Source organism: Trichechus manatus, unplaced genomic scaffold, assembly GCF_000243295.1.
Source record: "Trichechus manatus latirostris isolate Lorelei unplaced genomic scaffold, TriManLat1.0 scaffold00035, whole genome shotgun sequence".
NCBI classification, from domain to species: domain Eukaryota; kingdom Metazoa; phylum Chordata; class Mammalia; order Sirenia; family Trichechidae; genus Trichechus; species Trichechus manatus.
In genome coordinates, this window is record NW_004443971.1 from 20,435,674 (window position 1) to 20,449,585 (window position 13,912).

Here is a 13,912-nt window from a genome sequence, read left to right on the forward strand (position 1 = left end):
TTAAGAATTCTCTTACTATTGGTTATAAATTTATGGGTAAATTTAGAAATACTAAAACTATTTCATATGGCAAGCAGTAATTTAAAACATTAGAAACACTGAGAAAGTGTTTTCCTGTGGGGATATGTGCCATTAAAATATGGATGTATAAAGGCCCATATGCTGCACACAGCATGTTGAGACTTGTTAGTAACATGTTGAGACTTGTCAGGACTTGTTTTTCCAAAACCTATTGTCCCGTTACTGATTGGCTTGTTTACCTGAATTCCTTCTCCCTTGCCGGAAACTTATTGTTATTCACCCAAAGCCCATTGTTCTGTTATTTGCTTCACTGCTTACTGTATTGACTAAAAATAAACTCCTGCGACTGAAGCTGGGGTCAACTCCTCTGAGTGACCCTCCTTGGCCCCACTTCTCTTAAGAGTTGTGTCTGGCTACTGTCTTCGCTGCCCTGACAATCATCACCGCTGCGACATTTTAGAACTTTGTAAAGAACTTATCGAAGCCTAGATGGAGTACCTCCATTCCTCCCAGGTCCTTTCTCTCACAACTAAAAACCATGCACCTAACACAACAAAAAAGCTTAAGACGACTCTGAAAGGAGGAAAGCAGGGGGAAGACTGCTTAGGCACCTCTGGATCTCCTTATTGCCTCTGCTACATCCTGGACAGGGTGGAGCAGAAGTCTTCAAACTGGAGCCTCCAAGAAGCAGACAGAAAAGTTATAAGAAAACTCGTTCCCCTAGTCGAAAAGGGCCGACTAACAGAAAACATGTGTGTTAACATTCACCATATTCTAGCCAAACACCAGTGAAAAAGCCACACCACCACTCAGCTTCAGCAGTCAAGCAGAAACTTTGTATACCACCCCCTACTCCTGCCCCGGTGGTTAAGAGTTCAGGTTGCTAACCAGAAGACTGGCAATCCACTAGGTGCTCAGGTTTGGTTTTTGGATTCATGGCAGGAGTTGTTGTTGTATACCATGGAGTCGATTCCAACTCATAGTGACCCTACAGGACAGAGTGGAACTGCCCCCATAGGGTTTCCAAGAAGCGGCTGGTGGATATGAACCATGACCCTTTGGTTGGCAGCATAGGTCTTAACCACACCACCACGGTTTCCTTTCTAAGCCATTGCCAAAGTTCAATGTAATGATACCAGTTGCCAGTGGAGTCAACTATGACTCATGGCTATCTCATGTGTATCAGAGTAGAATCACGCTCCATGAGGCTTTCAATGGCTGATTTTTCAGAAGTAGATCACCAGGCCTTTCTTCCAAGCACTTCTGGATAGACTCTAACCTACAACCTTTTGGTTAGCAGCCAAGTGTATTAACCGTATGCACCACCCAGGGACTTTGCTCCTGTTGCAGTGGTCTCTAAACTTGCCTCCTGAATTTCATTCCAGTCCATCACCACTCTGCCAAAGTGAGCATTCTGAAAAACAAATTTTACCATGTTCTCCCATATTGATTAGTATCATATTTCTCCACTGCTAAGAGGAAAACATACTGGTAATAATTAGTTCAGATATTATATATGAGCACACACACATAAGTTTTTAATAGTAAAATACAGCACCAGTGTTAGACATTGTTCAAATTAGGTCTAATGGTGTTCTGTTACTTTGGCAAATGATTTCTTAAAATCTTGTTCTTCCTCTCACTTGCTTCTGGTGTGCCTATTATCCCGCCCATCACACTGTCATATTTATTATCATTAGCATTGCTCTCTTCTTTTTCATAATTTTGTTTGTAGCTATATTGTTTCTTCCATAATTCTGAAAAAAAATTCTGAAAATAGTTATTTTCTGTTACTTAAGTATTTACCTAAAGGACAGTTTAAACTTGAGTCACTGTAAATTAGAAGTGGAGGATGGCTGCTAACCAAACTGTCAGCAGTTCGAATCCACCAGCCCTCTGTTGGTGTCACGTGGGTGCTCCGATCACGTAGTCGCGGTTGGGCCCCAAGAGATGTTCTAAGTATGTATCCCCGCAGGCCGCCCTAGAGTGCGGACCCTCTACAGAGAAAGTCTGGGGATGTTGGGCCTCGCTGGATACAATGCTCTTTTTGACATAAACCGCTCCCGCCGTGCGTATCAAAGAGTTTTCCAAAGTTTACGCGAGCCACATAACCCAGGAAGCCCTGCGTTTCACCGCATCTGGCTTTAGTGAGAAAAAGGAGCGCAACCTTCCAGGGCCCCCGGTTGCCGCTGCGGTGCTCTGTTCCCTCCTCGCACAAATGAAAGGTGGACGCGGCTCACAAAGGGCATAGGAGCCTGAGGCGGCAGGCTCCGGTCCCGGCCGCGATGCTTTTCCCCGCTGGTGCTCACCAATACCGCAAACCAGGCGTCCTGGAGCACTTTGAGGGCCCCGACAGGCGGCCATAGGTGGGGACGACCCGTTCTCGGAAAGAAAGCCTTCTCTAGCGATCCTCAAGGGTGCCTTGGGTACCAGATCCCTCAGCCGCCGCCCCTCCTCTCGCGCGCAGACAGCGGTCGTGGCTCCTAGGCAGAGACCTTCTCCTTCCCAGGAAGCTCCGTCAGCCCCGCGGTGGGGATGCGCGCAGCTCTACGCCTACCGTGGCCCGCGCCTCCCGACTCCTGGGTGGGGAGTGTCTCCCCGGGCCGCGCTGCCCTGCTGCGCCGGGGCTGCGTGCGGGTGTGCTGTTCTCTTCTCGCGCGCCTGCTGGCGGGAGGCCGGGGACCCGTCCCAGCCCCCACCGGATGCCGCAGTGCAGCTTTCCACCCGCTCCTGTCCAGTGCCGCAGCAGCTGGTGCCGGCGCGGGCGTGGGTCACCTCGCTCGGGGGCGTTCCCGGTGATGTGCCCCGGGACAGCATGGATGGACGCACAGTGGGGCCCCCCGCGCGGGGGTGGGGGGCGGCCAGCCGCATCCACAGTCGTGCGGGGTCCTGGTATCGTGGCCGGGGCGTGGGAGGTTTTCGGGGTTGCAGAGACCAGCTGGCGTTCCACTCGTCACGGGGCCACCTTTGTGCCCCATGTTCTGGCGATGAGACCACGTGTGCGTTTTCCTGGCGACCAACAGTGTCTCAGGATTTCCCAGGTCGTCCGCGCACCCCCACCCTCGCAAAGCCCGCTGGCGTTTCCGCGCGCCACCGCATCCTTCGCCGCCATCGATTCCCCCGTCATCCGACCGGTCGTGCCGCGTGGGCCCGGGTCCAGGACTGAAACCGGCTTCCCCAGCGATGTGCCCTTGGACTGGGCCATGGCTCCGCGCGCGCAGGGCTAGTCGGCGGTGTGCAACCGTCGAGCGCGCGATGGTTGCTCCAGCGTTTCGTAGGCTTCGCGACTTCCGTGGGTTGGTGGTGTCCGGTTTCCTCCCGCGCCTCCGCCTTTCCGGTGCCCTCCCCCTCCGCCGCCCGCCCTCGTCGCGTCGTCCGTCCGGCTTCCGATGCGGGGCCGCGCCCCAGTGTGTATCGCTTCCTAGGTCGCCGGCGATCCACAGGTCCGCTCTGCGCCTCCCGCCGCCGCCTATTTGCGGTCTGTCGCCGAGGGGCTCTCCCGGCACAGCCTCTCCTCCTTCGTCTGGTGCACGCGTCAGGTTCGCCCATCTGGGGCTAGGTGTGGACGGTCCCGTCCGCGAATTCTTCTGACCTTTTCGGAGTCTCGTTTTGTTTTCTCTTCTGGCCGGCCGGAGGCGCCTTTCGGGGATGTGTGTGCCTTGTGTGTTGGGAGGGCGGGGAGTGACTGGGGGGGGAGGGGAGTGCCGCGAATCGATAGTCTTAGGACTCTTAACCGGCCCTGATGCGCAGTGGTTAAGCGTTTGGCTGCTAACCAGAAGGTGGGCAGTTCAAATCCACCAGCCGCTCCTTGGAAACCCTAAGGGGCAGTTCTGCTCTGTCCTATAGGGTCGCTATGAGTCGAAATCACCTCGGCGGCAGTGGGTTTTTTAATAAAGATATATGACAAGTATGATGATTATATGGTAACGACAAATATGATATTTTATCTATGAATCTTTAAAATTTTTGTCTTTTTGTAATCTTATCTTATTTGCATAATCTCACTATACTCATTAAATTCAGGTTACTGAAACATCAGTATCTTTCAAGGATTTTCACCATACTTTTGACTAGTGTTTTCTGTTATTACTTGTATTTATGAGAGTAGACAAACTGATTTTCTGGTGACTAGCCACGGATTTGTATACCTACATAGGCAACTGGAACCATAGACTGAAAAGGTTACAATAACAAGAAAAGCAATACTGCTTATATTATATATAGTTATTTCTTTATAAAATAAAAATGTACCTGGCGCTTATAGGACAATATTTTCTTACCAGCTGGGTTGCATTTGGGAGGAGAGGACCAGTCATCTTCCGTACATGTGATGCTGCTCTGATTCTTTGCAAGGTTGTAGCCCGTGTCACATAAAATTTGCACAGTGTCACCTTCCAGATGTATTTGTCCTGTAGATGAAGAACGCCCATTTTCCACCGAAGGAAAAAAGCACAGTCCTAAAGACCCAAAAGATGAATAATGTGGAACATGGAATTTAAAAAGTATTGCATTTTACAATCTCCAAAAGAGAAATGTGTAAAAATTAGTTACTTAAAAATTAGTTTATGCATGATAAGAAAGAAAAATATGCAATTCCATCAATCTGCTTTGTAATAGAGAGCAGTTTTTATTTGTAAGAGTTCTTAGATATTAAAAACATTACTATTTTTATTCCTCATTTGATTCTCATGAGTTGCTTTCCGAAGGTGGAGGCAAAAGACTTTTATCTCCCTAGTGTATTCCATTTTGTTTTCTCTGTCAGGATCCTCTCTTTTTCACTTTCTACCTTTTCTCTACATTCATTGAATAACATACTAATATAAAGTAACAAAAAGGTAAGATACTGGAAAACACAAAAATAAGGAAACTGGCATAAACAAAATTGCATTTTAAATATTTAAAAGAATATCAAATTTTACATGAAATATACAAAAAATGAAGTTTCTTGGAAAAAAAGCTGTGTTCACACAATTGTAAAAGGAGTGTTTAAATTAGATATTACCTGTTAAAAGTATTGCATTTAAAAGTAGTATTTAAATAGCCCCTAAGAAGATAAAATACTCAGGGATATATCTAACCAGAGACAGAAAAGACCTATACAATGAAAACTACAAGACACTAATGCAAGAAACCAGGAGACCTACATAGGTGGAAAAACATACCTTGCTCATGGATAGGAAGACTTGTGAAAATGTGAATTCTACCCAAGGAAATCTACAGACACAGTGCAATCCCGATCCAAATTCCAGGGACATTTTTTAATGAGATGCAGAAAGAAATCACCAACTTCATATGGAAAGGGAAGAGTCCCCAGATAAGTAAACCATTTCTCAAGAAGAAGAACAAAGTGGGAGGCCTCACACTACCTGATTTTAGAACCTATTATACCACCACAATAGTCAAAACAGCCTGGTACTGGTACAACAACAGATACATTGACCAATGGAACAGAATTGAGAATCCAGACATAAGTTCAACCACTTATCAGCAGCTGATATTTGACAAGGCTCAAAGTCCATTAACTGGGGGAAAAGATGGTCTCTTTAACAATTGGTGCTGGCATAACTGGATATCCATCTGCAAAAAAATGAAACAAGACTCATACCTCACAGCATGCACAAAAACTAACACAAAATGGATCAAAGACCTAGATATAAAATCTAAAACAATAAAGATCATGGAAGAAAAACTAGGGACAAGGTTAGGAGCCCTGATACATGGCATAAACAGAATAAAAACCATAAGTAACAATGCACAAATACCAGAAGAGAAACTAGATAATTGGGAGCTCCCAAAAATCAAACACTTAACGCTCATCAAAAAACTTCACTAAAAGAGTAAAAAGACAACCTACAGACTGGGGAAAAAAATTTGACTATGACAAATCTGATCAGCGTCTAATCTCAGAAATCTACAAGATACTTCAAAACTTCAACAATGAAAAGACAACCCAATTAAAAAATGGGCAAAGGATATGAACAGGCACTTCACCAAAGAAGACATTCAGGCAGCCAACAGACACATGAGGAAATGTCACAATCATTAGCTGTTAGAGAAATGCAAATCAAACCTACAGTGAAATGCCATTTCACCCCAACTAGGCTAACGTTATTCCAAAAAACACAATGAATGTTGGAGAGGTTGTGGAGAGACTGGAACACTTACACACTGTTGATAGGAATGTAAAATGGTACAACCACTTTGGAAATTGATTTGGCACTTCCTTAAAAACCTAGAAACAGAAGTACCATATAATCCAGCAACCCCCTCCTTGGACTATATCCTAGAACAATAAGAGCCTTCACACAAATTGATGTATGCACACCCATGTTTATTGCAGCACTGTCAAAATAGCAAAAAGATGGAAACAACCTAGGTGCCCATCAACGGATGAATGGAGAAACGAATTATGGTATATTCACAGAATGGAATACTAGGCAACAATAAAGAACAATGATGAATCTGTGAAACACAACATGGAAGAAATACAGAAGGTATTACGCTGAGGGAATTTAGTGAGTCACAAAAGACAAGTATTGTATAAGACCACTATTATACAAACTCAAAAGATTTAAACACAGAAGAAAACATTCTTTGATAGTTAACGTGGGAGGGGAGGGGAGGGAGGAGGTCAGGTTTTCACTAACTAGATAGTAGACAAGAGGGAAGGACAACGCACACTACAGGGGAAATCAACACAACTGGACTAAACCAAAAGCTAAGAAGTTTCCTGAATGCAGCCAAACACTTCCAGGGACAGAGTAGGAGGGACTGGGGTCTGCGGACCACAGTTTCAGGGACATCTAGGTCAATTGGCATAAAGTTTATTAAGAAAATATTCTGCATCCCACTTTGGTGAGTGCCATCTGGGGTCTTAAAAACTAGCAAGCGGCCTTCTAAGATGCATCAATTTGTCACAACCCACCTGGAGCAAAGAATGAAGAACACCAAAGACACAAGGAAAACATTAGCCCAGGAGACAGAAAGGGCCACATAAACCAAGATTCCATCACCCTGAGACCAGAACTAGATGGTTCCCGGCTACCATCAATGACTGCCCTGACAGGGAACACAACAGAGAGTCCCCAGCAGAGCAGGAGAAAAGTAGGGCACAGAAGTCAAATTCTAGTAAAAAGACCAGACTTAATGGTCTCACTGAGACTGGAGGGACCCTGGAAGACATGGCCCCCGGACTCAGCCTAGAAGTGAATCCATCCCTGAAGCCAACTCTTCAGACAAAGATTAGACTGGATTACGGGACATAAAATACTGGTGGACAGAGTGCTTCTTAGCTCAAGTAGATACATGAGACTAAGTGTCCTGTCTGGAGGCGTGATGAGAAGGTAAAAAGGGACGGGAGCTGGTTGAATGGACATGGGAAATCCACGGTGGAAAGGAGGAGTGTGCTGTCACATTATACGCAGAGCAGCCGGGGTCACATAGCAATGGGTGTATAAATTTTTGTATGAGAAACTGACTTGAATTGTAAACTTTCACTTAAAGCATAATCAAAAATGTAGGGTTTGAAACTAAAATATGTAGATATTAAAATATTTAGCAAAAGTGTATTATATATATTTTCTCATTAGATTTACATGAATGACTCCTTATAAAAAGAAGAATGACATATATTATCTTTGCCTGCTTCTCGAGTGCCCACCCCTATGAGTGTGAAGACTCTCTGATCCCTTCTGGCGCATCTCATTCCACTCATGAATGATTCTTCCAGATAATGGTGAGACAATTTACTCACTGCGACACTTTGGTATTGGTGACCATCCTTCCTCTGTGCAGGTTATTTGAGTCCAGAGAGACTGAAGCAGATACATAACTATGATCACAGGTATAGTAGAAATATTTTCCTGTAGCAACTGGAAAGTTTTGTTTAGGCGATTTTCACCATATGTTTTTCCATGTTTTATTTCTGGAAAATTGCAAGTTCTCTCTTGGGAAAAACAAAACAATCTGTAGGTTAATGAAAAATAATTGTTTAAATAATGACATTAATAATTCTATTATAATATTTAGCTGAATTTTTCCACTTGTATTAGTTATATGAGGACTGGCAAAATCTATTTTTAAACCTATAAAGCTGTTTGAGGAGGTCAGTTTTGAAGTCACATCATGTGTATATCTTTTGTAAATACCTCCAAGATTAAAATCACACAAAAATGTAAATTCAGAGGAAGAGGGTGTCATGGATTGAATTGTGGCCCCCAAAAATATTTGTCCACTTGGCTGTATCATGATTTCCAGTATTGTATGATTGTCTACCGTTTTGTCATCTGATGTGATTTCCCTATGTGTTGTGAATCCTATCACTATAATATAATAAGATGGATTAGTGGCAGTTATATTGATGAGATCTACAAAATTAGATAGTGTCTTAAGCCAATCTCTTTTGAGATATAAAAGAGAGAAGTGAGCAGACAGACATGGGGACCTCATACCACTAAGAAAGCAGCACTGGGAGCAAAGAGCATCCTTTGGACCTGGGTTCCTTGCGCCTGAGAAGCTCCTTGACCAGGGGAAGATTGATGACAAGGACCTTCCTCCAGAGCCGACAAAGCGAGGAAGCTTTCCCCTGGAGCTGATGCCCCGAATTTGGACGTGTAGCCTACTAGATGTGAGAGAATAAATTTCTCTTTGTTAAAGCCATCCACTTGTGGTATTTCTGCTACAGCAGCACTACATGACTAAGACAGAGGGTAAACATGATTCTATCCAGTAGACTTTGCAGGTCTAAGAAATATACTACTGGTCTAAGAAATATGCTGCTATTTATAGTTCTTCATTTCCTTCCTTTATGTTTCACTTCCTTTGCCCTTCCCATTTTCTGTAAAGAGAATTTGAATATAAAATATTCATAAAATCAGTAAAAAAAAAAAGTAGAACAGTACAACAAAGATATAATTACTAATTCTGATGAATGTCCTCTAGGAACATTTATGCTGGTATGTTTATACATTTTTGAGTAATTATCACTGCCTTTTGTTGAAAATGTATAACTATTATTCCTTTTTATAGTGCTTTTGAGAAAATGAGGCTGGTATGCTTCTCAAGTCCTTATATCAAAACGGCACAGTTTTATCTTACTATTTTCTGTTTTATTCTAGTTTATCTTTTTAGTTCTTGTTTGAAAAAGGTACATGTAGCAATTCAGCTAACAAAGAAGTTAACCAGGGATATTCATTTTTCTACATTTTGGTAGCGATCATGGTTGATGTTCCAAAATAATTAAAACTATCAAATGGTGTGGTAGAAAACACTGTAAAATATGAAGTGTTTATCTGAAAATAAAAATGAGAATGGCATCATTTTGAGAAGTGTGGCTGGGGGGAAAGATACTCTTTGTAAACTGATAATGGGATTTCAAGGATTATCCCTGGTTACTCTCATTCAGAGGAGCCCTGCTGATGCAATGGTTAAAGCACTCGGCGGCTAACCAAAAAGGTCCTCAGTTTGAACCCAGCAACTGCTCTGCAGCAGAAAAGACCTGGCGATCTGCTCCAGTAAAGATTACAGTCTAGGAAATCCTATGGGGCAGTTCGACTCTGTCCCATAGTGTCGCTGTTAAGTCAGAATCACCTTAATAGCACACAACTGTCATTCAGAAAATCTAAAGTTCAAGCAAATTACGATGCTTTTATTCTTCATAAATGGCCACACATGGTTGAACCTCCATGATCTTTGTTCCCCTTGTTTCCACTGCTCGGAGTAATCTCTCCATCTTCCATTGATCTCAATCTAATCAACTTTCCAAAAACTCACCCGAGCATTCAGCAAAAATTTGTGAAGTGATTAATATGTGCCAGGCACAACTTCTGTGTTTAGACCTCCCCTGGCTCCCTTAGAGCCCTGTTGAGGCAGTGGTTAAGAGCTCAGGCTGCTAAGCAAAACCGTGGCAGTTCGAATCCACCAGCTGCATCTTGGCCACCCTATGGCGCAGTTCTACTCTCTCGCATAGGGTTTCTATGGGTAGGAATTGACTTGATGGCTATGGGTTTGGTGGTGGTGGTGGTTTTTTTTTAAATCTCGCTTATCTAGTCACCCAATTCAGGAGTTGAAAATCATTTTACTTCTCCATGAATGTTAATAGAGTCTTATCTTTTGATGCATATATTTTTTGCTTTACATGTATTTATTTGTTAAAATGTTTTATCTCTTAAGTGTTGTGAAGCATGGATGTGTTTTTTTGTTGTTTTCTCTTTCCAGCTTTTGTATTGCATCATGAAACAGAATGTATTGCTCAATAAATTTTGTGCTCCTGGATATATAAAAATACTTTTATCTCAGCACATATGTTCTTTTCCTAAGTGGGTAGCTTTCTTAAAGACCACTTTTAGAGAGAGTTACTGAAGAAGACTAGTTTTCAACTGAATCTCAGGCAGTCTTTGTCCAAATTCAACTGGTCACTTTCAGGTTGGCAGATTGCCCTTCCTCTGCTATGTCTTATATTTTATTGCCATCTCTAACAGAAGACAGGCCTTTTAACATACACTTGGGAATCAGGAGAAAAGACAAATTACACATCCACTAGGTTCCTTAGCAAGTACACTGGTGACAGAGCCGTCAATCTAGTTGAATAGGATCACTGTCGTGTTTTAATTGAGAAACTTAAAACTGTATAGAAAGCTTTGTTGCTGTTGTTACTATTAGTGAAGGAACTTGCCCAAATAGATATAAACAACATATCAAACTCCGCATTCAAAAAATTGTTAAACTGAATTTCCTTACAAATAAATGAACAAAGTTCATTTAATCATATTCTGTTGATAAATGGTATTCAATGAGGCATCCTAAATCTCATTGCTGGTACAAATGGTTAACAAGTTCAGCTGCTAACCAAAAGGCTGGCAGACTGAGTCGACCCAGAGACAACTCAGAAGAAAGTCCCGGTGATCTACCTCCAAAAACTCAGCCACTGAAAACCCTATGAAGCACAGTTCTACTCTGACACACATGGGGTCACTGTGAGTTGGCGATGATGACATGGAAACTGGTTTTTCTGGTTTGAATCTCACTGGAGTTTCCATTTACATAACATGGAAATAGGAATATTGAATTAGAGAAATTGAATTAAGAGAAAATGGCAGGCATTTAAAAAATATAATAAAGAATTCATAAAGATTGTAAAGAAGGAGTAAAACAAGACTGTAAGTAAAAAATCTTAAAGGTCCTACCAAATAAAAATGTCTTGGAAAAAAAAATTAGAATTAAAGAACAAAAATAATTTTTTTTTTTTTAATATTTTATTGCACTTCAGGTGAAGGCTTACAGAACAGATAATTTCTCATGTAACAGTAACACACATGCTGTTTTATGACATTGGTTAACAACCCCACAACATTTTAACCCTCTAAATTCTCAACTTTTTTTTTTTTTTTTTTTGGTGAAAATACACATAGCCAAAGATACGCCATTTCAAAAATTTTTTTTACACATACACATTTAAGTGACATTGACTACGCTCTTCTAATTGTGCTGTTATTCTCACTTAAGATGAAGTCTTACAGGACAAAATAGTCTCCCATTTAACAGTTACTACAAATGTTGCCCTATGACAATGGTTAACAATCTCACAACACATCAACAATATCCTTACTCTACTTTGTGTTCCCTATCATCAGCTTCCTACTCCCCTTCTGCCTTCTGGGCCTTGTCACTGGACTCCTGTACCTCGTTACTCTCATGGTTTTACTGGGCTGTCCACTCGCAGGCTGATCAGTGAACCTCGAAGGTAACTTTACCACTGAGCTAAAAGGGTGTCTGGGGGCCATACTCTCGGGGTTTCTCCAGTCTCCTTTAGGACAGTAAATCTGTTTTTTTTTTTTTTTTTTTTTGTGAAGAACAAAAATAATTTTTATTTAAAGATAAAGATTCTACCAATTATATTTGTAATGTTTTAAGATATTATTCTTCAATGAGAAAGAATTGTTTACAAATACAGAATTAATATTGTTGTTTTGTGCCATTGAGTCAATTCTGACATAGAGCAGAGCTATAAGACAGTATAGAACAGCCTCACAGTGTTTTCTAGGCTGTAATCTTCATGGGAAAAGATCGCCAGGTCTTTTCTCCCATGGAGTGGGTGGTGACTTTCAATCGATGACCCGTTGATTAGCAGCAGAGCTCTTAACCATTGTGAAACCAGGGATCCATCATAATTAATATAGAAAATATTAAGTACTATTCTAGGATAATGAAGGAGGAAAATCAGTTACTAAAGTCAAAGGTTTCAAATTATTTATTTGTTTATATATGCAAAATTTTCCAATGAACTCAGAAAAGTAAATTAACATATATTGGCATTACACTAGAAATTAAGAATATATTTTAATTTTTGCTGAAAGATAATTTTACATGCCACTAATTTTGTTGAATTATTAAATTGATAATGCCTTCTAACAGCTTTATTAATGTATAATTGCTATGAAACACACTGTACATATTTAAAATGCACATTTTGAGAGGTTTTGACGTATGAATCTGTGAAACCATCATCACAATGAAGACTATGAAAATATTTACCACTCTCCAAAATTCCCTTGTATGACAAATAAAAAAGCCCCCAAATATTTCCAAGTCAGATTCTGGCTTTTCTTGTGACATGTTTTCTCGTTACAGCCTTATGCGCATATTCACATGTCTCAATAATAAGTATTAAATGGCTTCTCACACTTTGGAACTCAGGAAACAGAGAAAATGTGACTTTTTTTATTTTTCTTTAGGTTATTATAATTTCCCCCAAACGTATACTACTTCGTTATGATCCCACAATGCAGAATATTCCTACCAGTCAATTCATTCAAAACTACAGACACGTGAAAGTAGATATAACATAAAGCTCCATTTAAGAGGGAAAGTGAATATTCATATATGTGTTTAACTTACCTTGTCCCTCAGCACAGGACACCCACAAGGTGAGAAGGATATTGATTAAAAGCATGTTAAGATGTTCCCAATGATATATAAACATATTCCAGTTGTGCTGTTTTGGGTTTGAAATCAGCTTCATTAGCAACTATCAACTGTGACTCTAAGTACACTACAATATAGCTAGGTAAATTGATGTCACTAAGTAAATACCAATGTTCAGTGAGTTTTGCAAACTCTCTAGGTAATTCTCATCAGTGGTTTCACAATCATTTCTTTAATTCATCACCTGTTATGTATACATACAATTTTCTGTGGGAACAGGATGAATTGTCTCCAAAGGTAATAGAAAATGCTAACTTACTTAAATAAAACGTTTCTTGAAAATAGGTCAACTTATTCCTCAGCAAGTTGAATAATATGTGAATAGCTCTCACAACCCAAGTCATGTCACTACAACTTTCTTCAGTACTTCCTTTCACCCAACCTCATTACTTAGGGGTCCCTGAAAATCAAGTAGGGTATTTGGACCATTGTCAATCATCTGTATTTTTTGTGGGGTTAGAAAAGAAAACTGCTGCTTCTTTTTTTAACTCACACTTGATCACACTAGCTAGTGCGACGGTTTCAAAACATTCTTAACATTAAAATAGTCTTTAACTGAAGTGTTGAGGCACCTTTTTTAATATGGCACAATGTATTCTGTCATATACAATGATTTCCCTTCTATTGAAGAAATATCAGTCAAGTCTCACTTTCCTTTAACTGGACTGTTCTCTTACTGACTTATTAATTGCTTTTATTCGTTATTTTTATACATATATGAAAATGTATATATATGTGTACATGTAGAAAGAGAGTTTATATATTTTCATAGTTATACGAAAATATATATATCTTTCAAACTATATTTGTCATGTTTTACTCTAAAGAACTGCTTTCAAACATAATTACTATTAAATATATAATATTAACATGAAAGTGGAGAAAGCAAACCATTGACCACAGTCATAGT

The 13,912-nt window shown here is 40.8% G+C and overlaps 1 protein-coding gene across 1 annotated transcript in view; it reads right to left on the minus strand.

Moving 5' to 3' along the window:
• Window positions 1-12,970, minus strand: part of LOC101344947 (complement factor H-related protein 2) — a 42,134-nt gene extending 29,164 nt beyond the window's left edge. Inside the window, 4 exon segments of the mRNA XM_012555224.1 lie at window positions 4,302-4,478; window positions 7,775-7,836; window positions 7,838-7,892; window positions 12,916-12,970. Coding sequence (XP_012410678.1) covers window positions 4,302-4,478; window positions 7,775-7,836; window positions 7,838-7,892; window positions 12,916-12,970 — 349 coding nt within the window.
• Window positions 12,971-13,912: the final 942 nt, after the last annotated feature.